Source organism: Peromyscus californicus, unplaced genomic scaffold, assembly GCF_007827085.1.
Source record: "Peromyscus californicus insignis strain IS unplaced genomic scaffold, ASM782708v3 Scaffold_23__1_contigs__length_62951481, whole genome shotgun sequence".
Classification (NCBI taxonomy): Eukaryota; Metazoa; Chordata; class Mammalia; order Rodentia; family Cricetidae; genus Peromyscus; species Peromyscus californicus.
This window is the reverse complement of record NW_026294534.1, coordinates 11,009,924-11,036,828: the sequence shown is the minus strand read 5'-3', so window position 1 is coordinate 11,036,828 and position 26,905 is coordinate 11,009,924. Positions and strand designations below refer to the sequence as shown.

The following is a 26,905-nucleotide window of genomic DNA, read 5'->3' as shown; positions in this document are numbered from 1 at the left end:
CCTAAACTGATAAAAATGTAGTATGAATGGAGACACACATAGTCATATGGTCCATAGAAATAAATTATATTCTTATTTTTAAATAATTTTATAATTTAAATAAAATAATTGAGTAAGTTGATAAATTTAAATAATTTTGAAAATATTGTTTGCCCCAAATACATGGACTATAATAAAGTCGTCTTCCATGTTGTCAATGCAGTAATTTGATCCACACAAATCTCTGAAAGCATTGCCTGGCCCCTGGCTCTGTCTCCCTCCAAACATTTCTTCTCTGGTCTTTCATATCCAACTGAGATGCCTCTTGAGTTAGGCTGTGGGTCGCAATCCCAAGGCAAGCCCTCTGCAGGTCCAGCTGTCCTCTCAGCACTACTAGGAATGCCCACAAAGATACAAAGCAGGGGCTTGCAAGATGGCAGTAAGTAAAGGTGATTGCCACTAAGCCTGGGGTCCCGAGTTCAATCCCTCAGACCCACATGATAGAAGAAGAGAAAAGATTCAAATTGTCCACTGACCTCTACATATATGTGGTGGCACATATGTGCCCCCTACATACACACACACACACACACACACACACACACACACACACACACACACACTAAACAAATCTAATAAAAACAAGAAAGATATAAATATAAGAGCAATAAATGAACTTGTCATCAGGGTTTAATCTTAAAATGACTCATAATAATTTTTCTGAGAAACTGATTTCTAATTCTTGCCCACAGCAACTTTCATTTTGGGTCACTGCCTTTCCTATTATACAATAAGGCATAATCCCAGCATAGTAAGGTCGTCTCTGAGGGTCTATCATGGTCACATGGGAACTGTATAACAGCAACTATGACAGCATGGAGATGAAGCTTTTGTGTAACCAGTAAGACCGAGATAGAAATAAGAACCCAAAGCAAAGAACTAGCCTGTGCAACATGGTTTTTATCAGCAAAGAACTTGGGAGGATGTCCCAAATTAAGAGGAATTAGAAGTGCGTGCCATATTCTGATAAAACATGACACCAACAACAGGTCTTAAGGCCATGCTGTTGGTCTTTGAAAATAAGTACTGCTCTGGTATTTTTGGTGGTGGTGTAGGTTTTCTTGTTTTTATTTTTAAAGTTATTTTTGCATGTGTGCATGTATGTGAGTGTGGCGTATCTGTGTAAATGCACACACCTATGTGCGTGTGCTCACAGAAGCCAGAAGAGGACACCAAGTATCCTGTTCTATCACCATGTCTTGTTCCCTTGAGACAAGCTTTCTCAGTGAACTTGAAGTTTGGCTGGTAGCCAGGGACCCACAGCAATCCTCCTGTCTCTATAGTTCTGGTATTATATATGAGAATGGACACATCCAGGTTTTTATATGGGTGCTGGAGACTCGAACTCAGGGCCTCGTGCTTACTCAGCAAGCCCTCATATGCACTGAGCCATCTCTGTAGACCCGAGCTGTTTCTTCTGTGCTTCCTTGAGTGCCCTCCCTCTGCTGTGCTGGAATCTCACTGGCATGGATGCTGGTTATTATTCTATGGCCCCTGACAAATAATCTTGCTATATAATGTCTGGGATCAAAGTATCTGATCTACACCTCAATAGGTATCTACAGCTTATATGGTACCAATCTGTATGCTTTTGTAGACTGTGCATTTATTATCAGTACATCTACATGTTATCCAAGTGATCATCTTTATTTGGTCAATCATGCGTCTCTATATTGATTACCAAGCAATCATCTCTGAGAAAAGTCATGTGACAACGTGCACGTGATCCATGACAATGTATTTGAGGAAGATATGAGGCCCTAGTTGTCCATTATAGTCACTTTCACACCATCAGGTGGGTAATATGGAAGAAGTCTATGAAGAGGCAGAGGTGTTTGAAGCACCAGGAGGCAGGACTGAGCCCAGGGATAATGTCACACCCTGGGGGGTGGAGGAGATGAGAGAGGATGTGACAGAATACTGACATATTGGAGCCTGTGGTTATAGTTGCTCAGGACACTGGGAGACTGTTAAGCCAGACTAGGGCAAAAGAAAGGAGAATCATTTCATCTACCCAGGGGCCCTTAGAGAGACCCAGGTGTAGTGACAATCGGTAGCTTAGATTTGTCTTCCAGTTATGACAAAGCTAAGCCCATAGCAGCAAGGGCCTCCTGTGAGCCTGACAACATGCAAGGTTTACCTCTCGCAGGAGATAAGGGCAAAATCCAGAACCTGAGGTTTCCTCAGAGTGGGACTTCCAGTCCCCTTAATAAAAGGGACACCTTGGACCTGGGCTAGTTAAGGATTAGTCAAGTACAAAATTGAGAGCACCCATCTAGAGCATCAGTGGATTTCATGAAAGACTCTCAGTAGTGAGCTGGGTCCAAGGGAGTAAATAGGTTTGGGGGAATGAATAATGGGGTGGAGTGCAGGATGGGTCCTGGTGAGGTCGTCCACAATCATACAAATGAGTTCTTTAGAATTGAAGCAAACAGAGTAACTTCTGGGCACTTATAAATGGCAACACAGTTCTTATTTTTATCAAAAATTTACCTTGACATCCTCCAGTATTTAGTTATGTTCTCATAGTTAATTATGCATCTTTGACTAGTTATCACTATTTTGATGAAGTTTAATTTGGCGGTTACTGTTGAGACAGTTGTTTCTTTAGAGAACAATGTAGTAACATCCAACTTTGGAGAAAAAAAACCACCTAATTTTAATGGGCTACAAACTGATTGTTTTATACAAAATATTCTGTAATTTGAAAGAGAAATCATGTGCCCAGAATATCTTGTGCTATGTAAAAATAACACTGTGAAGAGGGTCAGTTTGAATGGCAGGGGTGTGACAAGTGTGACACACAACCTCTGTGACTGCATCATTGTGACCTTTCCCATCTCCACACGGAGACATGTCTGTCTGTTTCTTACAACTCACAACACCCCCTTTTCACTCCGCTTCTGTGAGAAAAGCCAGCCCATAAACCTGTATGTGTATAATCCATTTCTTGACATAATGACTTCCAGGGGAAATGTCACAGTGGTAATTCAAATACAATAGAGACACAGCCTGCTCAAAGGACCTAAAAGGAACTCCAAAATTTATTGTGAAACACAATGGATATTTTATAAAGAGGTGAGGCATCTCTACCCTTGAGACTTTTGTTCTCAGTATGAGACAAGACCCTATCTGACCTACAGTCTGTGACTTGCATTACACTTCCTCATTCTCATAGTACCTTTTTTGATGAATTATAGAATGCCATTAAAAATAATCATGGACAAATCTGATAATGTTCCCAAGAAGATGCTGGTCTGTGTCTGTGGATGTATTTCACCTTGAACTTGAAGTCCATACTACTTCTGTCTGCCTTGGGGTGAAGCCACAGTGCAAACAGGAGATAAATCTCTGTTCACATATCAGAGGGAGGGGGATGGATAGTGTTATTCCTCCAGTTAAGGAAGCAAATGACAGAGGTGATGTCTGTCTGATTAACTCAGTGTCAAAGAGCAAAGTGGAGGTAGAGGTGGGCATCCAGTCCACTCTCCCAGATGTTTGACACTGGGCTAATGTACAACTGCCAAGGTCAGGTTCTGGGATTCCCTAATGATCTGCAAAATCACCTGCACCCTCATGCCTGGGCACTAACTCAGGACCAGTCTTTGTAGTCTTTTGTATAATTCCTCAGATAGATTTCTTTGGTTTGTTGGGGCTTTCTCCTTATATAAACAATTTGTTACTTTTCACAACTAGAATTTCTTTTGCTGTGATTTTATCATTCAGAACTGGTGTATGTATTATTGGCCAGCAGGATTTGGAGGAAGACATGAGGACCCAGAGAAGGGTGCTCAAAGAGTTTAATTACACAGACTACAGTCAAAGCTTATGACTTAAGGGAGAAATAAAGTGAAGGCCAACAGATGATGTCATCAAACACTATACAATGTCAAGTTTTACGGGGGCAGTGATGATGAAATTTTCCCCCTCTTCTTGGGGATAATAAAAAGTAACATTTATTGTCTTCGTTTGTCATCAATACATTGCACTTGGACAGGGTCATCCATGATCAGTAAAAGTCTCAAATTCCTGGACCCCTTGTCAGGAAGGAAGCAGCACTGGGTCATGGTTTGATAGAGACTGACTTTTCTTGCCTATGTTAAGTTGTCCTTCAAAATGTCTTAAAAATAAAAGTCATTAACACCAGTAGCTCAGACACTGAGAGAAACAATCAATCAATGGGACCTCTTGAAACTGAGAAGCTTTTGTAGAGCAAAGGATACGGTCAACAAGGCAAAGTGACAGCCTACAGAATGGGAAAAGGTCTTCACCAACCCCACATCTGACAGAGGACTGATATCCAGAATATATAAGGAACTCAAGAAATTAGACATCAAAATGCCCAACAGTCCAATTAAGAAATGGACTATAGAACTAAACAGAGAATTCTCAACAGAGGAAACTCAAATGACTGAAAGACATTTAAGGAATTACTCAACATCCCTAATTATCAGGGAAATGCAAATCAAACAACTCTGAGATACCACCTTATGCCTGTCAGAATGGTTAAGATCAAAAACACTGAAGACACCTTATGCTGGAAAGGATGTGGAGCTAGGGGAACTCTCCTCCACTGCTGGTGGGAATACAAGCTTGTACAACCACTTTGGAAATCAATATGATGCTTTCTGAGAAAATTGGGAATCAATCTCCCCCAAGATCCAGCTATACCACTCTTGGGCATATACCCAAGGAATGCTCAATCATACCACAAGGGCACTTGCTCAGCTATGTTCATATCAGCATTGTTTGTAATAGACAGAACCTGGAAACAACCTAGATGCCCTTCAACTGAAGAATGGATAAATAAAATGTAGTACATATACACAGTAGAATACTACTAAGCAGAGAAAAACAATGACATCATGAGGTTTGCAGGCAAATGGATGGATCTAGAAAAAATCATCCTGAGTGAGGTAACCCAGACTCAGAAAGACAAACATGGTATGTACTCACTCATAGGAGGATACTAGATGTGGAACAAGGATGACTTGTCTGCTACTCACATCACCAGGGAGGCTACCTGGAAAACAAGACCCCAAGAAAGACATTGGGATCACCCAATGATGGAGAAATGGATGAGATCTACATGAACAGCCTGGATATGAGTGGGGGTAATGAAGGGCGAGGGTTGAGGGAAAGAGAGCTTAGGGGAGCGGGAGATCCCAGCTGGATCAAGAACAGAGAGGGAGAACAAGGAATAGGAGACCATGGTAAATGAAGACCACATGAGAATAGGAAGAAGCAAAGTGCTAGAGAGGCCCACAGAAATCCACAAAGATACCCCCACAATAGTCTGCTGGCAATGGTCAAGAGACAGCCCGAAGTGACCTACTCTGATGATAGGATGGCCAAACGCCCTAATTGTCGTGCTAGAAACCCCATCCAATGACTGAGGGAACTGGATGCAGAGATCCATGGCTAGGCCCCGGGTGGAGCTCCGGGAGTCCAATTGGCAAGAAAGAGGAGGGTTTATATGAGCGAGAATTGTTGAGACCAAGGTTGGATAAAGCACAGGGACAAATAGCCAAGCGAATGGAAACACATGAACTATGAACCAATGGCTGAGGGGCCCCCAACTGGATCAGGCCCTCTGAATAGGTGAGACAGTTGATTGTCTTGATCTGTTTGGGAGGCATCCAGGCAGTGGGACCAGGTCCTGTGCTCAGTGCATGAGTTGACTATTTGAAATCTGGGGCTTATGCAGGGACTCTTGGCTCAGCCTGGGAGGAGGGGACTGGACCTGCCTGGACTAGGTCTACCAGGTTGATCTCAATCCTCGGGGAAGGCTTTGCCCTGGAGGGAGTGGGAATGGGGGGTGGGCTGGAGGGAAGGTGAGGGGGGCAGGAGGGGGGAGAACAAGGGAATCCGTGGCTGATATGTAGAACTAAATTATATTGTAAAACAAAATAAAATACAATAAAAGTCATATAATTCATTCAGATTCAAAATTATTATTTTTTCTACTTCATACACTTTGGCATCAGGACATTTGGTGGTTATTTGAATTGTAGCAATATTGCCAAATGCTTTTTTGTGTGATTAAATGAACATTTCTGAAAGCACTGATCTGCGAACAAGCCTCCCAATAGAATCCACTGTGGGGATATTGGGCTGAGGAACTGTGAAACAGGTACCAAATCACTGAGAAACATGGAGCTTGAAGCAGGCCAAAATCTAGAGTTGTTGAACTAACCAAGACCAACAGTGAGTGCCAAAAATCACATTTGCTTTCTGAGACTGTGTCTCAGGGGCCAGGTGTGGGAGGAGGGCGTGCATGTGGGTATCCAGAGACCAGAAGCATACCTCAATGTGGACATGGACAGCTGCTTGAACTGTCACATGCCAGGACCTTTTTTTCTTCTAGAAATAAGCAATTAGTCTTGGATTTTTTGGGGGGGGGTCCTAAAATTCAAAAAAATTGAAGAAAAAAATCAATGAGTGTTTCAGTGCTGAAAGAGATCAAGAATGTCACCCTACTGTCTCTTCTGGTGTTGTGTCCCAGGCCCTTGGGCATAGAGTAGGAAAGAAAGAGCGGTTGGGGTGAAGGCCCCAGTTCTTAGCCCTGGTCAGTGTTTATTCATGTGCAAACCAGAAAAGGGTAGGTTTTTAAAGCAAGTGTGGCCCTCACATCTCATCAAATGAATGTCTTTTCATAGTAGATGGAGACAATTACAGAAATCCATAACTGGACAAAATATGGAAAACAACCTACCATGGGGTACCAACCCAAACTGATACCCCGACGATACAACTACTATACTTAGGACTCAGAAACATTGCAGAAGAGAAGGCAGGAAGAGAGAGACGATTGGGACATCTTCTGTGAGATAGTGTCTTCTGTATATGACAGGGAGCTGCACCCGGGAAGTCTCCAACAATATGATCACCAAAACAAAACCCAAGTAATAACACCACCTGCAAATGCAGATGGCTGAAATCTCAGAAGATCCCACACCTGGATGAAGAGCTACAGACAATTAAGAGCTGCCAAGAGAAACAGAACCAGTCCTCTCTGTGGATGAAGCCCCCGATAGGTTATCTAACCTCAAGTAGTAAGCCTTGAACACATGTACAGATGAGCAACATTAAAGGGACCTGGGAAGTATATATGTGTGTGTGTGTGTGTGTGTGTGTGTGTGTGTGTGTGTGTGTGTGTGTGTGTAGCAAAAAAAATCAAAGAATTCAATGCCATGAATATTAGGAGCAGTTGGGAGGACAAAAGAAGAGTTAGAGGGAGACAAGATAGATAGGAATGGTGGAAATGTAGAGCTTATATATGAAATTCTCCAAAAACATTAAGAGAGACGAGGCTTTATTGTTAGATGAATTTGACACAGTGTGGCATACGGTCAAAGCATTTAATCTTGTCATGTAAAGACTGTAGGAAATGAGGAAGTCAGAAGTCATTCTCTGGCAATTTTACAACCTATTCCAGAAGGAATAGCAAAATAGCATGGGCTACAGGGGGATATGCATGCCATTCCTAAAAGACCCTCAATGGGTAGGGCTCAGTGGCGGGCAATGGTAAACAAGACAGGGAAGGAACATACCGTGGACCTGAGGTTTGTATTCCAACTGACTGGGATTTCTGAGCCTTTACACTCCACAGGAAAATGAGGACCTCAGTGAAGAATCAGTTTCCTAAGTCAGGACTGGACATCAAGTTGGTCAGAAACCCAGCCTTTTATCAGAAATATGGTAGTGGTTATGTGAAAAATTGCACAGGAAAAAATGCCCCTGTGGTGGACTGGAGCCTTTGAATGAAGTAGAAATGGCCTTGTTCTGACCCAAGTAAGCCACATGACCCTTTACTGGGAACTCCATGGCCACAAAACTCGGTATCTTGGGAACGTGCTTGGGAACACATGGAGGCCAGTACTCCAGTGCATTCCTTCTGCTTTGAGTAACTAACTAGAACCCAGTTCATTATGCATCTTGACTAATGAAACATGAGTTGAAAAAGTAAGATAGCAAAATACCTGTGGTGATCATCTATGCACTGAGAATCATTATCCCTTTTAGAATCTTCCACTGATGACCATGAACTTCAGTTTGAAGTAAGGTCTTGTTTAGGACCAGAGATTATTGATCTGTCCTCTTAGATAATAAAGTAATGGAAGATATTGTTTGGAAATGGCTCATTTATAGATTATTATTCCTTATTGACTTGAATGGATAATCATTGCTTCACTGATATTTTTAAATGAAAGACACATCCAGACATAAAGTTGTGCAGTGCTTTTTGTAGAAAATAGAAATAAGAAAATCATTCATCAAGAAATGCAGACAGTGTGGATGGCTATTCTCTATCACATGCCTAGAAGTGATAGAGTGAGTGAAGCAGAAGGATGGCCAGTTCCAGGATAGCCTGGCTGGCAAGGGGAGAGCAAATCTCAAAACAAAACCTAAAAAAGAAAGAACAGGAGAGGATTGTTTGTCTCTGTTGTTAGCCTACTCTGCCACCCAGGTCATTGGCTCGCACAAACCAGAGTATTGGCTTTCAGCTTGTATTCTGTCCTCTAACTGAATTTGCTATGAGCAAAATAAAATCACTTTGTATTTCTAATGAAGATGTCTGTGCTGAAATTTATGTGTTGTAAAATAATCCATGCTGTATCTGTCTTAATATGTGCATGTGCCATGAGCATCCTTACGTGGGTACAGCAAGGGTCCGGTGGGATTCCCTCTTTGGAAACTGAATTTGTGGAGGAATGGGAAACTTTCCAGCTTCTATTCTATTCACATGAATTATTATTAAACTCATTTTGAAACTTCAATTGCTGCATATTTCTGATTGAATGCTATTTTTAAATCCTTTCAATTTCTGGAGGAAATTAGGAAGTATTAAAATTTGCAGGGCACAAATTTATCTTCTTAATTTTGAAAGCCTGTTTGCTAGTTGCTTTATGTGGACAAGCAGTGGAGCTTGTATTTCACTAAATTTGGAAATCACTAGAAGGTTGTTATTTTAGTTTAGTCAATAGCAAGTAAACTCATTGTCTAGATTAAGATGAGTGTCAATTAAGTATGATGACATGAACATATATCATGGTTTATGCATTAAGGACCAGGACTGTGTAGATAAATTAAAGTAACCCTGCATCTGTTTTCAGGAAGATCCCCTCCTACATGGAGTGACAGACACTATGAATGAGAAATAAAAAAATAAAACTAACACTAGTCTTTGTGTTCGAAGATTGATAAGAAATTCCCAAGTATCCTCAGTGCTTAGAGAGTTGCAAGGGGCAGTGTAAGATGCTCCAAAAGGAGTGTGTTGCATCCTCGGGCACAACCTGACTTGGACGGTGATGAGCCATTCTTTGACCCAGTAAGACAGAAAGCCAGCTTCTGGGAGTTTCTTGAATGGCCACCCAGATCACTGGAAGTTTAAACTGGAGACTCTTTGTGGCTCCAGCTTATAGGCAGGACTTCAGTAGATGGAAGAGGCCTGGCCAAGGTGGAAGAGCTTCCAGAGCATGGGGATCCATACTCCAGGGAGCATACATGCAAGCCTGCAATGGCTGATCTCACAAGACAGGAGAGCAACTTTGAAGAAGAGCTAAAATATGATAGTCTTGTTCTACTTATGGCACTTTGTGTTGTGAAATTGATCTTTACCTTGAGTTTAGACTTTGCCCATAAAGACAATGCAGAGCTCCAGCTATGGAGCAGGAGGCTATTCATTCACGACTGAAGAAGCAGCAGAGTGATGGATGGCTGCCTGGCACTCAGGAGTTGCAGTCAGACTGACAGCTGGCAGTCAGTCACTCAGTAGTTCTTTGAAGAGTGAGATGTGGGTCTTGAGGACCCATAGGTAACTTTCTGGTTTGTATCAGCAGTACTTCAGCTGTGGCTGACACTTCTTAGTGACTGATGACTTCACTCCATGCTTGAGGTGACACATTCCCACACAGGGTACAGCCACTCCCTTGTGTCTATTAGTTCTTGAAGAATATAGCAGAGAAGCAATAAATTCATGTATTATAGGTTATCCCGTATATTATGGAAAGTTTATTTATGAAGAGCTCAAGGTGTTTTTATAAGGTCTTTCCTCCTTCTTAAAAATTCTCTATATGCCAATCACATTTAACCCCAAGAAACAAGACAGACCAGGTTCCATGATACCAGGATTCAGGCCAGAGCATCGCCAGGCAGAGCTCAGCTGCCCAGTTCCTCTTTCCCCTCCTCCCACTTCTCTGGGCCCTGGGACATCTCATTAAGTTGCCTCTTTCTCCAGGTGGACTGCTGCCTTCTTCAGTTCTGCTCAGAGTCCTCATACTCCCTCCCTGAAAGACTTTGGTTTCTTCTAGGGTAGGCATAAACTGAAGAGGGAAATGTGCATTGAGGGCATGTATCCAAGGCATCCTAAACCTTGATAGAAAATGGGCCAGGAACTGCCCTCAGAGGCATAAGGGGAGCAGATGTGGGCCAGCCAAGGTGGGGAAACTTGACATGGGGTGTGCTGGTTAAATTGCTCAATCCAAAGTTGAACAAGTTCTGGGAAAATGGAAATCTCACGGTTATCTTATGACAGACAACCAATGAAACCCTTGGTGTGATGTTGGGTGACTTTAAAAAAGCACTTGGTTCTGCCTAAGCAAGTGAGGAGAGCTGCGGTCCAGCCTCCAAAAGTGTGGCAGGATGTCTTCCCCAAGCACCAAGGCCTCTGGGAGCTTGCATGGAAAGGGACCTTCTAGTAGACTGTTTCCCCGGGGTAGCACAGGGAGGCTAAAGAGCCTGGACCTCCCCTGCCCTGCCCTCCTGCCCTCCCTATTCCCAGTATTTGGGTTAGAATCCCGAAGTAGATATGAAGTTTCTTTCTTTAAGAATCCCCCAGCCTCCCTCCGCCCCACGGAACCTGACGATTCATAGATTTTGAGCATTTAACTTGACTGTATGAATCTTAGCACTCTGCATTGGCATTCTATGAACTCAGCCTCATGTCAAATTACTGCCTGTAACTGCCCTTGGCCTCACATGGCACTGAGCATGTATACTGCCACCAACAGGAAAGTCCTGTCAAGTGAGGGCCACATACAGGATCATGTCCCTAAATAAGGTCCCAGGGTTAGGCCCCACCATTTCCCCAGGCTCCCAAGGCAAGTAGGTGAAAAGAATCTATTAACCAGAGCTTACAGAAAATGTTTTTAGAGGCACCAATTTAGATGCTATCAAGAAAATCAAATAAGTATGAATGCTTGCATTACTGGGTTCTAGACAATGGGTACCAAAGTAGAAGGCTGAGAAAGCCATACTTCTAAGAGATATACATTGAATGTTTCCCTAACTGTCCCGCTGACAATTGCATTTAAAGGATTTCATGTTGAGGCTGTTCCTACCTTTAAAAATAATGATGTAATTCAATTTAACAGAAATGCTGAAGATTCTTAGAAATGTTGTTGCAAGTTTATGTTGGAAATTGAAACTCTTGAAGCCACACTATAATTTCTCTATGTCTCATTTTGGCATTTGCGTTGTGTTATTAGGTAGTCTTTGCTGCTGTCTTCTTCTGCACATTGGCTCCATTGGTAATAACATTTCTAGGTTTTAAACTCTGTGCTCAATCTAGCTTTGATTTTATCTCACTTTGTAAACTGAATATTTATTAGAGAATTGTAGCAATAACGGCCGTGCTACTACCACCCGTTCACCATGTCCGAGTAAGGGGCTGTGGATCGAAAAACAGAGACAAAAGACAGCGGGTCACTCGCCTCAGCAGAATGCCCAATGCCGAATGTCGTTTATCGAAGGAGGGAGGAAACCTTAAATACAGGCTTTCAGCACAATGGAGGAACCCCGGAGGGCAGAAGTTCGCTACCCAATGTTCTACATTCTTGCATCTAAGCTGTTTCTTGCCCTTTCTTAACTGCGGTGGTGCCCTATTTGCACCCATGACAATTCACTCTTACCTTTTCTTTTTTCTTTAAATTACTGGCCAGCCTTCCAAGAGTGTCCATCAGCTTTTCCCTTCTTTCTCGGATCTCTGTAGGAACCTCCATTTGTAGCGATAACGCCCGCGCTACCACCACCCGTTCACCATGTCCAAGGAAGGGGCTGTGGATCGAAAAACAGAGACAAAGACGGCTGCTGAGGTGAATGACCTACTGTTTCTTGCTTCTGTTTTTCGATCCACAGCCCCTCGCTCGGACATGGTGAATGGGTGGCGGTAGCGCAGGCATTACTGCAACAGAGAATTACATAAAACTATTTTTATCTTATAAATTTTCACTCATATTTGTCCAGGAAGACTCTGTCTGCAGTTACACAGGTTCCCATGCCAGCTAACCAGATGCTTGAAATAGTATAAGTATTTTAAGAAATTGTGGAATTCCAGGGTGTAAAAAAAAATACTACTTTGAGTTATATATTCCTTGGACATATTATTCCTAGATGAAACAAACGAACCAAAAAAAATTTGAAAGAAAAACAGAACCTTGAAGAGGGAAGTTACATTTTAAGTTGTTACCTGTGTGTAAACTACTAGTTTGTCCTGTGTTATGTTCTAGAGATTAGTATTCTATGCTATGAAACATGGAATGTTGTGAGCCAAGTTCATGGCTGGACTACTGGGTATTCCTATGTACAAATGTTTGCATGAACATTTGTTTGTGTGTGCACTTGTGACTCTAAAGGAAAAGCCACCCTCGGGCTTCCCTGTGTGACTTCTCCGCAGCTTGTTCCTGGGGTAGCACAGGTGGCTCATTTAGAAGCAGCCACACACTAAGAGAGTGGCTGCCTGTACATGGGCTATCTTGTGCTCCTCTCCTGTTGGCGCTGACCCTCAAGGAAGGAGCCATGCAACTCGGCATGTGACCTCCTTTGCTGGTGGCCACCAACACGTGGATGTCCTGTGTCTTCCTTAGGCATTCATTCGCTGATGGATCTGTGATGCCTCTCCTTAGGCTGGGCCCTGGAAGTTGTGACTGGGGCTATGCATTGAAATATGGTGTGGTATCCAGTGAAGATATGTGTTCAGTGTGTATTGAGTGAGCAAGTGGTGTCCTGCTGACATGCAAGGTATTAACTGTTGCATGTTGGTTTTTTAGCCAGTGTGGACCACAATCTCCTAATGAACAAGAATTTTTTTTGTCTCTTTGGCATCTAATTTTCTCCTTCAGCATAAATGTCATGAATAGAGAATGTGCTTTATATATGTCTAAATCTGCATGGTCTCAGTAATCAATGAGTACAACAAAGATAGCTTACGCCAGGCAGTGGTGGCGCATGCCTTTAATCCCAGCACTCGGGAGGCAGAGGCAGGTGGATCTCTGTGAGTTCGAGGCCAGCCTGGTCTCCAAAGCAAGTTCCAGGAAAGGAGCAAAGCTACACAGAGAAACCCTGTCTCAAAAAACCAAAAAAAAAAAAAAAGATAGTTTACATTAGACATGTGTCGTCAGCTGGATAACTAGAGGAATCATGTCTGTGCTTCTGTCTCTATCTGTATCTCTTGCTCTCTGTCTCTATACTTTTACCATCCATTAATGTATTCTATCCAGAAAATATCAAATTAATAAATTATGTTGGCTTAGGGAGATAACTCCATCAGTAAACTGCTTACCATGCAAGCATAAGGACCTGAGTTTGGTCCCCAGATCCCACAATTTTGGCTTTCCTGTCTCTCCCAGGAGCTCAGAAATTCACATTTTTTTTATTTGAGTATCATCAACATCATGTTCACTGTTGTTATTTTACTGAAAATTTATAATATCTTGACACAGGGTCTCTCAAAGTTAGTATGTGGGAAAAACAATATATGGAGAAAATGAAAATAATCAGTGAAAAACTACTTCAGCTAATAAATCAATGTAGCCATGACCAAGGAATGACACAGATTTATAACTCAATATTTTCAAACTAAATGCAAACACTACACCTAGAGAATTTTATTCTTGAGTATGAGTTGTATTTTAAAACACAGGTCAATTAACCACTTCAAGAAGTTCAATATTAATTAACTCTCCTTCTAAAGTAAGTCACAAAAATTAGTTTAAGCAAGTGCCCCCATACTAACCCCTCTTTTATGTCATACAACTATAAATAGAGTTAACAAAAAAGGTATTTAGATTTTTTTCAGTATATGTCTCCTTTCTAAATCAGATATGTGAGATCCCTGTCCATATTTTAGAGATGGGAAGTTTTCATAGATTATGAAGAAAAGGATTACTTTGTCAAAGCAAGAACATTGTCCATGTTGAAAAGTCTTATGTAGAGCTGTGTGGTGGGGGCTTGCCACAAGTGTCTGGTGGTTTCAGTTGCTCACAAGAGAAGACACTAGGAATCCACAGGGGACAGGCACCTCCTCTAACCGGCTTCTGTAGCTCACTGAGCAGAAAGGCACGTTCACCAGGGCATTTAGTCAGAGCTAATGCCAACTTCTAGTCCTTACTGAACAGAGAGATACATGCAGAGTGGAGCTTTAGTTAGAATATTAAAGGAAGAAAATTCAGTCAATTCTATCATTAAGTCCTCATTAGACTTGGGAGAGATACAGGAGAAAAGTTGTCTTAGAAAAGAGATGGTATAAAGAATATAAAAATGGGTAATTATTGCAAAAATATTGGGGAGTAATTTTAATCTACTTGATGTTTGGATACTGTTTTGACTAGAACGTCTTGTTCCCAGCATCCTTGTAGTATGGATGACTTATGAAGAAATCTCTAGAAAACAGACAGAAACAAAATGACTATGTATTCAGGCTTAGACTATAGCTCCTCATAATGTTTTGACACAAATAACTTGATTTATTCTCTAAGTTACTGTGATAAAAAGAAAACACACAGGTAGTATTCACACTGATTCCTGGCACCCTTTTGGCTTCACCATAGGAGAGGTTACTCGCCTGCATTTTCTAGCCTTTATTGCTTAGTGGGCTTCAGGTAAACCATTTACAAATCTTTTTAAGTACACATTATATTGGAGATAACTATTCAGAGAAATATTTTTACAGATTCAAATAAAATGTCTTCTAATAACTTGGAATTAAAAAAAATAACCTGTAGTAAAAGATATTCCCCTAAAATAATAAAGACATATCATAGAAAGATATAGCATCATTTCAGACCTCTGCAGTTACAGATAAACTCATTGCCTTTATCAATATTTGAACGTAGTGTTGAGTTATTCAAGCTGCAGAAGGTGGGGACTGGTCTTCCTGCACCACAGTAGACCTGCATTCATAGAGACCCAGAGAGTCAAACTCAGGGCTTTTGCTGTCTGCAGGGGAAGCTAGAACATTGGTGGCTCCAAGCCTGGAGACCTAGGCAGGCTCTGGTCAAACCCTAGGTACCCATAAAGGCAGTGCCTTGTTTTATGGCATGTGACTAAGCTCCTTTGTGGTACAAGCGATATTTGCAGCCTCAGCTCTCGAAGACTAAAGACCTTTCTCTCATCCCACCAAAATATCAACCAATGTCCCATTCTGTGCATCCCCCACGCGTAAACATCTCTGATTTCTGCCTAACTGTGTAAATTAGCAAACCATTAGATGTTTAGGACAAAGCTCTCTTCGATGGACTGACAGTTGGGCAAATGAGTTCTGAAATGGTCAAATACTCCCATCATCTTCCATTGAGGAAGGGTATATTTCACAGAAGACACTGGGTAAGCCTACAGGGGTGCAGAATTGAGTGCAGGACTTTTACAAGGCAACAGATTTCATGTGACCTTTTGAAGAAATAATAAAAGCATGGGAAGAAATATTACACAGTCTAGGAAGACTGTCTGGTCCCCCCTGCCCCCATCAATAACCAGCTTCCCTATTTGGCCTGACATGTGGTACAAACAAATTCCTAAAAGTGATAGAAAAGGCAATAAACATGATTCTCTAAAACCTTCCTCCACATCAAATCCAGTCACGTTTTTACTGATATGTGTTATTATCTCTCTTGCTTGCTTTGTTTTTAATGTTTCTTTCTTCCTTGTTTCAAATAAAGACCTCAAGTCATTAGGAGAGAAGAAAATGTTCTTCTAAGATAATTGTGGAATAACAATACTTGTAGACCTAAAAGATTTGGTCCCACAAAGAACACACTTGCTCAGCATAAGAGACACATGTTCTGAGTAATGTCATAAGCACTCACATCTGGACCATCTGGGCAGTGGTGGCTGTGCTCTACTGAAAACATTCACTGGGACCCCAAGAGCATGGCTGTCCTTCATCTATAAAGGCAAGCATGCATCCACACTGAAGAAAGTTTTCTGGGGCTGTGTCCTCTCAACATAGAAGACATGATTCATTGTAAAACTGAACAGCCACTGGGACCATTGCTATACATTCTCATTCTCATTTTCCTCCAAAGCTGGTATGGGTGTGTCTGCTTATATCTCTGTATGTAGGCATATGTGTGTGAGTGTGTGTGGATGCATATGTGTGTGCACAATTACTTAGCATGCATTAGTGGAACAGGAAAATTTACCCCACTCCAACTGTGATTGAAACCATTACACCAAATAGGCAACTTTAAAAGATGCCAAGCAGGTGTACAGTTTAAAAACCTGATCAAACTCAGTTCACGCAATGTTGTCAACAGCCTGCTGTAGCAATCCCACTGAGGGCTTCTGACCTCTGCACATCCTGCGCATGGATCCACCTGTGGCATTTTTATGAAGCTACAACATCCAGATTCCAGCTATTCTCAGGGGATGGACTTTTGGATTATAGTGGGGTGAATTTCAGGGACTTTGTCGGCCCTGGCTGCCTTAGGGATGCAGTGTGGAAAGAGTCTCTGAGGAGTCTCTGAGGAGCCCTCAGTGACAGGACCTGGGTGGCCTGTTGTCTGTGGAGTGTCACATTAACTGGATGCTTTATTTGATTTGGGGTCCTGAAACAACAGTACTGACAATAAGACTCAACCTTGTCTTTATGGTGTTAATGATTGGCTACTTAGCCCTTGTCTGTTTAACTGGTTCCCAAGGGTATGTTCCCCTGGGCTGCTACTCAGCACACCCACTTTAAGACAGTGGGACATTTGGACACAACATTTGCTCTCACCAACTCCTCTAGGTATGAGGTTACTGTACCCTAGCTGGTCATTCTGCCCCCAGTCATCCCAAGGCCTTGGCAGAATTACATTCTGAAGCACAGTTCAGGTGACATCCCTTCCAAACTCCAAAGCCAGCTAAAACAGTATCAGAACAATCCAGGCTGAAATCATCACTCAGGACACCTATGCAGCACTGGGGCCCTGGAAGACTTGCTCACATGTTGCACAGAACTCAGTATTTTACTGAGATGGTAGAATTGCACAGTCTCAAATCTGCATTCAGTGGAGGTCCTTTCCTTATTCCTACCCTGAGCTGTGGCAATTCAAACTGTCCCTTTTTGCACCAACATGTTAGGTGCTTCTGCTCTTGCATTCCATTTTGTTTATTTGTTTGTTTTTTATGGTTAGCATTTGAGAACAGAGCAAAGTTACTGTAAAGATAATGATTTCATGGCCAGTGAATTCTGATACTGCAGAGCATGGAACGATGCAAAAGGAAGCTGTGGTGCCTCCCAGGAAAGAATCAGCAGCCTGCTCTCTCCTCTCTACCTACTGAGTAGCAAGATTCGGTCTTGCTTATTTAAAGCTTGCTGGAATAAAACCAGATTGTAAATGTAAAGAGCAATTCTCCTCAAAGGCGTGCAAGTTTGACAGGCAAACAGTGTGGAAAGTCACACATCCATTTTCAAATTTAATCTAATTTGGGAAGGGAATGTTAGGTGGGAATGGAAGCAAACAGACCACACGGCCCTGGAACTTTTTAGCTCTGCTTTTTATAATCATTGAAATTTGCATCATGATCCGCAGAGAAATATATTAGTGTAAGGCTGCCTCCACAGACAGCCCTAAAATACTGCCTCTCATGAAAACAATATACAGCTCTCAGAACCCAGCAGCTAAATCTTCATTTCTGTCATCTACCCATGTAAAGCCTCACGGTAAGATGTCTCTGTGATTCCTCCTGGAGTCTGAGCTGCTGTGGTCCTCAGGTGGCTGGAGACTAGGCTAAAGAACCATGACAGATGGGATCTCCTGAGAACCAGTTTGGGTGGGCAGGAATGACTTTGTGGTTATGCATCTATCCTATGTGTGTGTGAAGGTGGGTCGGGGAGGATAGGTGTCTTCCTCAATTGCTCTCCATCATCTTTTGAGACAAGGTCTGTCACTGAACCTAGAGCTCAGTGATTGACTATCAAGCTGCAGAGATCCTCCTGTTTCTGCTTCCTGCCACGGCAGGCATTTTATGTAGCTACTGAGGATCCAGACTCACCTTGTGCTTCCACAGCAGGCACTTATCCAAGGGACTGAGCTATTTCCCAAGCCTAACAACAGCTTTGTAACTCCCATGATGCCTGAGATATTGGAGGTGGGGAAGTTGTCGGGAGGGGAGTATTATGATGCGGGCTGCTGTGAGCTCTTGCTGTGAGCTTTCCTGCACAGTGCTCTCATGACAGCACTGTTACACCTCCCTCCTAGAGGTCTGAGTTGAAGAGGAACTAGATGTGAAGGCTCTAAGCTTGTAGCTGTAAGGAACTTTGAGCTGGAGAATGCAGCTTGCTGACCAGAAGTGTGGATGGGATGGTGGAAACACATAACCCTGTGAGGCAGAGAATAGACAGAGGGAGGGGTGACTATGGCAACCATAATCTTAAAAACCATTTGCAGATAGACCTTAAAGACCCACGATTCCTTTCTCCTTTGAAAGTACACTGTGTCTTTTCCTTCCAACACTTCCAAGTCTCCTGTTTAAAGGCTGATGTGTTCTCTCTTGAGCTGACTCACCTGTCCTTTTCTCCCTCTAGGTTTTGACCTAGTGAAATGTGAGGACCCAGGCATCCCTAACTATGGCTACAGGATTCGAGATGATGGTCACTTCACAGACACTGTGGTTCTCTACAGCTGCAATCCAGGCTATGCCATGCACGGCAGCAGTACTCTGACCTGCCTGAGTGGGGACCGGAGGGTGTGGGACAAGCCTATGCCTTCCTGTGTGGGTGAGTTGGGAAAGTTGGGACAGACTCCTGTCATGAGTCAGTTCATAGAGTTCATGCTCCATGTGACTTGGGACTTGTTCTTGAAAAGGGGCAGGGATCTCATTGATCATTTATTCTGTTTGTATATAGGCTGATTACATCCCCAAGGGAGACATAGTACCATCTACCCCTCCTAAGATCCCAAGTTCAATTCTACCACAGCTAACTCTTACAGCCAATGAGCTTACTAGGCTTACTTATGGGCAAGGATGGCTTTACAATAGCCACACTGGAAGGTGTGCACCCAGAATTCATGATGACTCCCTAGTGGTCTGTAGATGGAGCTCCCCAGACCCATCAACAGTCTTTCCCCACCTACATACTCTAGCCTTTCCCTGAGGTACCCAAGGCTGTGAATAATTAGAGCAGAATTGTATATAACTGGTTGGCAGAGGGGAGGCTGGATACTTAGTTGAGAGTCATCACCCTCCCAGCTCCATATTCTATGAGGGTATGGTAACAGATAATAAGCCCAGCTATAATAATCTTTTGCAAGTAGGTCCATCTAAATTCCTGAAAATGACAGCATGGTGGCTGGGAGGATAGTCCTCTGCAGCAGTTCCCAAGATGTGTGTACACATGCTAGAATGAAGGACAGACAGTCGGTCCTGGGGAGTGCTGGCTGCATGAACAATTATTATTAGAACTAGGGCAGGAGATAATGTTTGCATGCTCAGCTGTGATAGCTCTAGAGATGTGGGCTCCTAGTGAGGCTTTAGCTTGGAAAGTGGTAAAAGAGAAGTGATGGACAGGTGACTGATTTCTCCTATATGAATTAATACAGGCATGCTAGGGTTTGTTTGCAAAAACTAACTAAGTAGAAGCCCAGATATGCAATTAGACTTCTCTTCTTTGTGTCTTTTGCAGCGGAATGTGGAGGTCTAATCCATGCAGCCACATCAGGGCGCATATTGTCTCCCGGCTACCCTGCCCCATATGACAACAACCTCCACTGCACTTGGACCATAGAAGCCGATCCTGGAAAGACCATCAGGTACTTGCTGTGTGCTATCAGTCATTTGACAGTGGGAGGTCTGTCTAATGTCCTTGCAAGAGCAGCAGTAGGGCATGGACTGAACATTCATCATGACTAAACTGTTCCTCATGTGCTTTTCTATGCCTTTGGAGTTACATGTCCAGCTGTCTATGATAGTGAGTAGGACCTGTGTGTGTGTCAGCGAGCTCTGCTGTGAACCACTACCCTCGACACTGAGTTCAAATTCTATGCGTTGTCTGTGTGTGTCTTACATGTGCATGGGCTTCGCTGTGCAAGGCTTCCGTGGCCATTCTCAGGTGTTCAGTCTCAAGTGGGTGGTCTGAGAAGGCCAGAGGCTCTCCTGGGGTTCTGTTCCTGTAGAGTGAGTCATGGTGGAAGAGTCTTAGCATTAGAATTCTTAAAAATTAGAAGAAAAAATTCTATCTTCTGCTTGCTTTAAGTTAACCAGTAAGTCATGTGCCAAAGCAGGCCTCAGAGACCAGCTAGGGTTCCAGTATGACAAAATCAACGCGATCCCTTTCCCTGTTAGTGAAAGAGAAACAGAGGATACAAGCAAACAAACAGGAATTGACCTCCCGTCCTGAGAGAAGGTAGAAAATGCCAATCTGAAATTAGGACTGACAAAATGAAATTGTGAAAAAGTGAAGAAAAGCAGGGAAATAATTAAATCAAAGCTTTCTGTTGTAATCAAGAGGTCATGGTGAGTTAAAGGTGTGTGCCACCACTGCCTGGCCTCTATGTTTAATCTAGTGGCTTGTTCTGTTCTCTATCCTCAGGCAAATTTATTAGGGTACACAATATATCACTACAAAAGTGAATATTAATACCTTGAGTGGTGAGTGCCTGGCTGGAGTGATAGAAAAAACGAATCAAGTGACTCTAAGGAGTGGAAAAAAATTGCCATTGTGAATGACTCCATGTAAACAATTTTCTGTCTCTTCAGAGGACTTCAATGCTTACTTTTCTTAAAATTCCCCATGCGGTTTGTTTTCCTGGTTGAAAAAGGGCAAAGTCTCCCCCTGAATGAGAGTAGGTGTTGGGTCAAGCTTGCAGGTGAATGTAAGCCTCCATTAAATACTATTAAGAAAAGAGAGATGGAATCAACAAAGATGTTATATAATGTTAATAAATGCATAGCTTTTATTGTATTTTTAATTTGTGTGTGTGTGTGTGTGTGTGTGTGTGTGTGTGTGTGTGTGTGTGTGTGTGTGTGTGTGTATGGTGGTGGTGGTGGTGGTGGTAGTGGTAGTAGTGGAAAGAGTATATGCATGTATAAAGGCCAGACATCAAAGTTAGTGTCATTCCCAGAGCCGTTCACTGTTTTTTATCTTGTTCTTGTTGTCTGTTTGGGTTTGGATTTTCTGAATCAGTGTCTCTCACTGGCCAGCACTCACCAATTGGGATAGGCTGATTAACTATAGAACCCCAGGAAACTGCTTGATTCTGCCTCCCTAGTGCTGAGTGTGTGCCCTCAGCCCCAGACTTTTCATGTGGTCTCTGAGGATCAAGCCCCGAACCTCATGCTGGCATGTCAACACATCACTGTCTCTCTCCACAGTCCACAGGTGTACAGTTTCTCCATCATAATCTAACTTTGACATTTAGTAGTCATCAGTCTCGAGGCAATCGTAAACACCTCTGTACCCTTTAGAAAATTCTTCATCTACATGGCTCCCTGGCAGGCAGCATTCTCAAATTTATCAGCACATCTTTTTAATTCAAAGAAGTTAAATAATAAAGAAGCAAAGAGAGAGGTATAAGTACTTATAAATAATTTACTCAATTGATATTCAACTTACCTGCTCATAATTCTGAGGAAGCAACTCATTTCAGAAAATAAGCCTGACTTTTGAAAATGGTGGCTTGAAAAATAACTAGAAGTATACATTGTACTGTTTTGTATTTCACTACACTTACAAAAAAAAATAACCTGATCTTGGTTTTAATATTTGCTAGGCGTTTAAAAAGCCTTAATGATTTCACTGGGGACATAGTCAATATAACCTACATTTTCCACGTGAAAATTACCAGTAAACACAAGGACACAGTTTGTCCTACTGTAGGTGGAAGCATTGCCATGCATTCATGTATGACTTTTAGATATAGTTTTCATGCTGCAAACACTAATAAGCAGGTGCATTTGGAAATGAGAAAAGGGTGGTTGCATTCTCTGAGATACCTATAGCTGGGTATCCTTTGAATTCCAGACCATTTTTGCATGGTGTTTTGTCAAGAATAGTGAGAGAGTATGTAAAGATGTCTATCAGGGGATATTTGTTTAGAAGAGATTTAACTTTTAACATTTTTCATGGTACATATCCACCATACATGGTACTGTGTTATGCTGGATATATAATACAAGTACAGATTATATGTTGGCTGTCCCTCTCTCCATAATTTCCTATCCCCAATTATTCTTCTAAATTCTGCTGGAGGGTTTTGCAGGAGTTTTTGTTTATAACTTTAATATTATGGTATAGTTACCTGGTCTGAATTTAATTAAAAGTCTAATGTGGAAAGCCAGTTGGGAGATTGGCTCCCACATTTTACCCCAGGGTACTCTTGAGGAGAGAGGAATAAGTGATTCAGACAGAAGGATACCTAGACAGAATTTTGTTATAGAGAAATAAAGTGGATGGACAAAAGAGCCTGGTGTACTTATATTCTTTCCCTTCAGATTACCCCAGCTCCAGCCATAGCATCTTCCCTAGGACTCTGGGAGAAATCTTCTCAGGGCAGGTCCCTGGGAAAATTTTGTTATACCACTACACATTGACAAATGTCTTACATGAATATATACGAATATATACGTGCAATGGTCCTTGGCGACTGTGGGTGATTAGGATCCAGGAGACTCATAGATACCTAAGTCTACCTTCTATGCATGTACTCTTCACAAATCTTCTCAGGTGTTTCACTGGTCTCTAGAGTGTCTATACCTAGTGCAATGTAGGTGCTGCATTAACAGCTGGGGTGGTAGATAGGCAACAATGCAAGAAAAAGAAACGTGCATGTACATCACAGAAGCAATTTAAAAAGTCTCCATTTTAATTTCATTAAATCTGTGGGTTTATAACCCACAAGACAGGGTGGATTGTGTTCTGTAGTATGTATTATGAACATACATAATTAAACATTGTGTCTCTCATCAGACGTTTATATTGCTAGCTTTGCCATTACCCACACTGATTTGCAAACAGTCTTACAAGAAAATCGCTACTCATGTTTATGATTAATTCCTTAGAACAGATCCCAGGAAATAATTTACTAAATTAAACAGTGTGAACATTCTTAAATGCCTAACTACAAATTCTTCTTTGGGGTATTTGCCTGTTTGTCGAATCATACATATGTTCTAATTTGACCTGATTTAACTTAAAATAATGAGATATTATTTAATGAGAAAATAAGAAAATTTAAAAGACGCTTTGTAAAATCTTAGAAACCTAGGATTTTGAAAATATATTTTTCTGTGAAAATACAAATACTTACATTTTGATTTTCATAATTATGTACATATTTAGGGAGCTAGCATGATTTCTTTTATACTGCAAGGTTTTTCAATTAGTAATCATGATCATATTTCTATGTTTTTATTGACATGCCATTTCTTTTTTTTTTTTTTTTTTTTTTTTTTGGTTTTTCGAGACAGGGTTTTTCTGTGTAGCTTTGCGCCTTTCTTGGAACTCGCTTTGGTGACTAGGCTGGCCTTGAACTTACCAGAAATCTGCCTCCCTCTGCCTCCTGAGTGCTGGGATTAAAGGCGTGCGCCACCACTGCCCGGCCTGACATGCCCATTTCTCTGAGATTATTGAAAAATATTCCGTTGTCCAGACATATTAGAATTTATTTAAATGATGTTTATTGGGAATATTTGAGCTGTTGGCAGTTTTTTTTTCTGTGTTATAAGTAATACAATATAAGTAATGTCCTCCCAGCATGTCACTTGGAATGCTTTTCACAGCAGCTGGGCTTGCTGTGTATGTACATTTAGATTTTCATAGCCATGACCAAAGTACTATGTAGAAATGCATGTGGCCAGAAGCAGAATGTCTAGGGTGTTGTACATGATCATAGCTCTCACACTTGGACTTTGGGGGAATTTAAACATTGATTTGCTTAGTTATTCTTTTGTTTATTATTTGCTTTCCTCCTCCTGCAAGTTATTCCTCCTAAAACTCCTTCATCTGAATCCCTATTCTGAACTTAGATGAGATTCTCCTGATGGGAACTAGATTCAGAATGGGATGGAACAGTAGTTTGCTCGGTGTCTGGTTTGGTTTCCTCATCTTTTAATTTCATTTTTGTGGGTTTGATTCTGTCGCATGAGTCCATTCAACTTTTCATCGGTTCTGTGTATTGTGGATGCGCAGATGGCCTGACCCAGTTCGGTTTATTACAAGTTTTTCTGTGTTGAGTATTTTTCTTGCCTCCATTTGTCATGGATCATCCTTTCTACTTTAGTCACACTCATGCATGGTAGGTGGCTTCTAGATCCCTGATGACTAATCATGATCACTGCATATTTACTTGTCAGTTGGCCTTTCTAATACCCTCTTTGATAATTGACAGATGACAACTTTGGGCAGTTTTCTATAGTTTCATGTGATATTTTATGCTCCAAGTGCAACCTTTGACTAGTTATCTATTATACTCATTTACTCTTTATCCTCCTCGTCTTATTATCTTATGATGGTTTCACAGACTGTTCATTCCAATGCATCATATTCATCTTTGCTGGGTTTTAATTACTACTAGGAAATTCAGATTCATGTTGAAAGTGTGTTATGTCATATATTTTCTTGTTGTGTTGTTTTTGTTCAGATTGAGATGCTTTGACTCCCTAGTACTGTCTTGGTGGACTCTCTTCTAACTTGTTCTAGCTCCCTCATTTTTTTCATTATAAGGAATTTTAAATACTTCATCATGAAGTCAGTCCTTTCTTCATAAGACTTCACATGAGATTTTGGTCAAAATTTAGAGATTTGTGTCTCAGCGGATCTGTTTCTGGGTTTTATTTCCTTCCTTTGAAAGATGTGTCTATATGGTACAATACTTGGCTATCATATCTTTCGATTATTTTAAGTCTTCATATCTGACACTGAGTTCAAAGCCAATGTGGGTTAAATATTCAACCCACATTGGCTTTGAACTCAGTCATCTGTATGATTAGTATTGGAGCCACAGTATAGCAACAGATGAGACAAGGGAAAACTAGCATCTTTTATAAAACTTAACCTTTGACCATGGGCAGTGTCTGTTACTCCATATGCTTTTTTGTATAGTTCTCACATGATTTTATCAATACTTTGTACTTTTCTGTCTCTCATTAGAAAACAAACAGGCATCTAAGGTTAATAATAAAATATAATATAAGAAGACAAAAATAGACACATTAGACTAGGGCAAAAGAAACAGAAGGAAAAGAGCCCAAGAAACAAATACAGATCCAGAGACCCATGCATTTGCTCATTCAAGAATTCCAAAAAAACAAAGCCATAATAAAGGCAAAGGGCCCCTAGGGAAGAAAAAGAGAGGAAATAAACAAACAAACAAATAAATAAATGAGAAAAATTAAAATAAAACATTAAAATTAAAAATTAAAAAATATAATTTATTTTTTTCCAAAAAAAAAAAATAAGCCCTGACATGACATTATGAGACAAAGAACCCCCAAAGATGCCATTGAATTCATTTTCTGTTGTCTATCTACTTACTGCTAGGCAAGCAGTCTACCCTTCAGAAAGAGTGCTTTGTTTCCCTGTGAGACCCCCTTGGAGAAAACTAAATTTTCATTTGTAAGTGGTTATCAATCATTGATCACTTCTGGGTTAGCAATCATGTGTCCACTTCTCCTTTTAGTTTTAGGACAGCATTGGGTACAGAACCAGGCAAGCCCAGTATATGCTGACACAGTCCCTATATGTACAGCAGTCCTGCTGTGTTTAGAGTGTCTTGTTTTCTTGGGGTCCTCATAACTTCTGGCTCCTATACTCTTTCTAACTCATCTTCCCTGAGGTTACATGAGCCCTGAATGGAGGGATTTGGTGGAGATATTCTATTTAGAGCTGAGTGCTCCAAGGTCTCTCACTCTTGGCATATTGCCTGGCTGTGGGTCTCTATATTTGTTCCTATCTGCTGCAGGAGGAAGCTTCTCTGATGATGGTTGATCGAGGCACTGATCTGTGAGTGTAGCAAAATATTATTTGGAGTCATTCTGTTGCTTCCTTCCTTCTGAGTGGTAATATTTATTTTCACCCTAGGTCCCTGGGCTATCTAGTGACAGGTTCTTAGTCACCCAAACAGTGTGGGATATGGATTCCATCTTGTGGAGTGGGCCTTCAGTCAAATTAGTTCTTGATTGGTTACTCTCACAAGCTTTGTAAACATTGCACAGGATATCTTGGAGGCAGAATACCACTGTAGCCCTATGGGTATATAGCTGGGTTAGTATTTACATTTCTCCTTTGGTAGCATGCAGAGTATCTTCCAGTACCAAGAATGCTAGTCCATACGGGTGAAGGCTCTAGGTAGGCACCAGCTCAACCTCTCTTTTTTCATTGAGTTGTTTGGGTATTGTCTTTAGCAATTGAGCCTTGCTATCAGTTTGTGGAGAGCAACCTATAGTCTTGGGAACAGCCTGGTTGTTTGAGATTTCCCACAGGACCTCTCTAGCCAACCACCCAATTAGATGTTAACCATTCTTGGTACTGGAAGCTTCATTTGGTGACAAAAGACATCTAGTTGGGGCTCTGTCTCCACCATTATTTGGTGATTTTGTTTATATCAAATTCTATTTCTTCCCATAGTCCCTTCCCTCATCCCCTTATCCTCCTTCTCAGATTGATCCT

At 41.5% G+C, this 26,905-nt stretch overlaps 1 protein-coding gene across 2 annotated transcripts in view; it reads left to right on the top strand.

Moving 5' to 3' along the window:
- Positions 1-26,905, top strand: part of Csmd1 (CUB and Sushi multiple domains 1) — a 1,596,844-nt gene that overhangs the window by 1,330,618 nt on the left and 239,321 nt on the right. For both annotated transcript variants that reach the window (XM_052751771.1, XM_052751770.1), the window contains exons 24-25: positions 18,827-19,018; positions 19,925-20,051. In XM_052751771.1, coding sequence (XP_052607731.1) covers positions 18,827-19,018; positions 19,925-20,051 — 319 coding nt within the window. The remainder of the gene's footprint in view (positions 1-18,826; positions 19,019-19,924; positions 20,052-26,905) is intronic.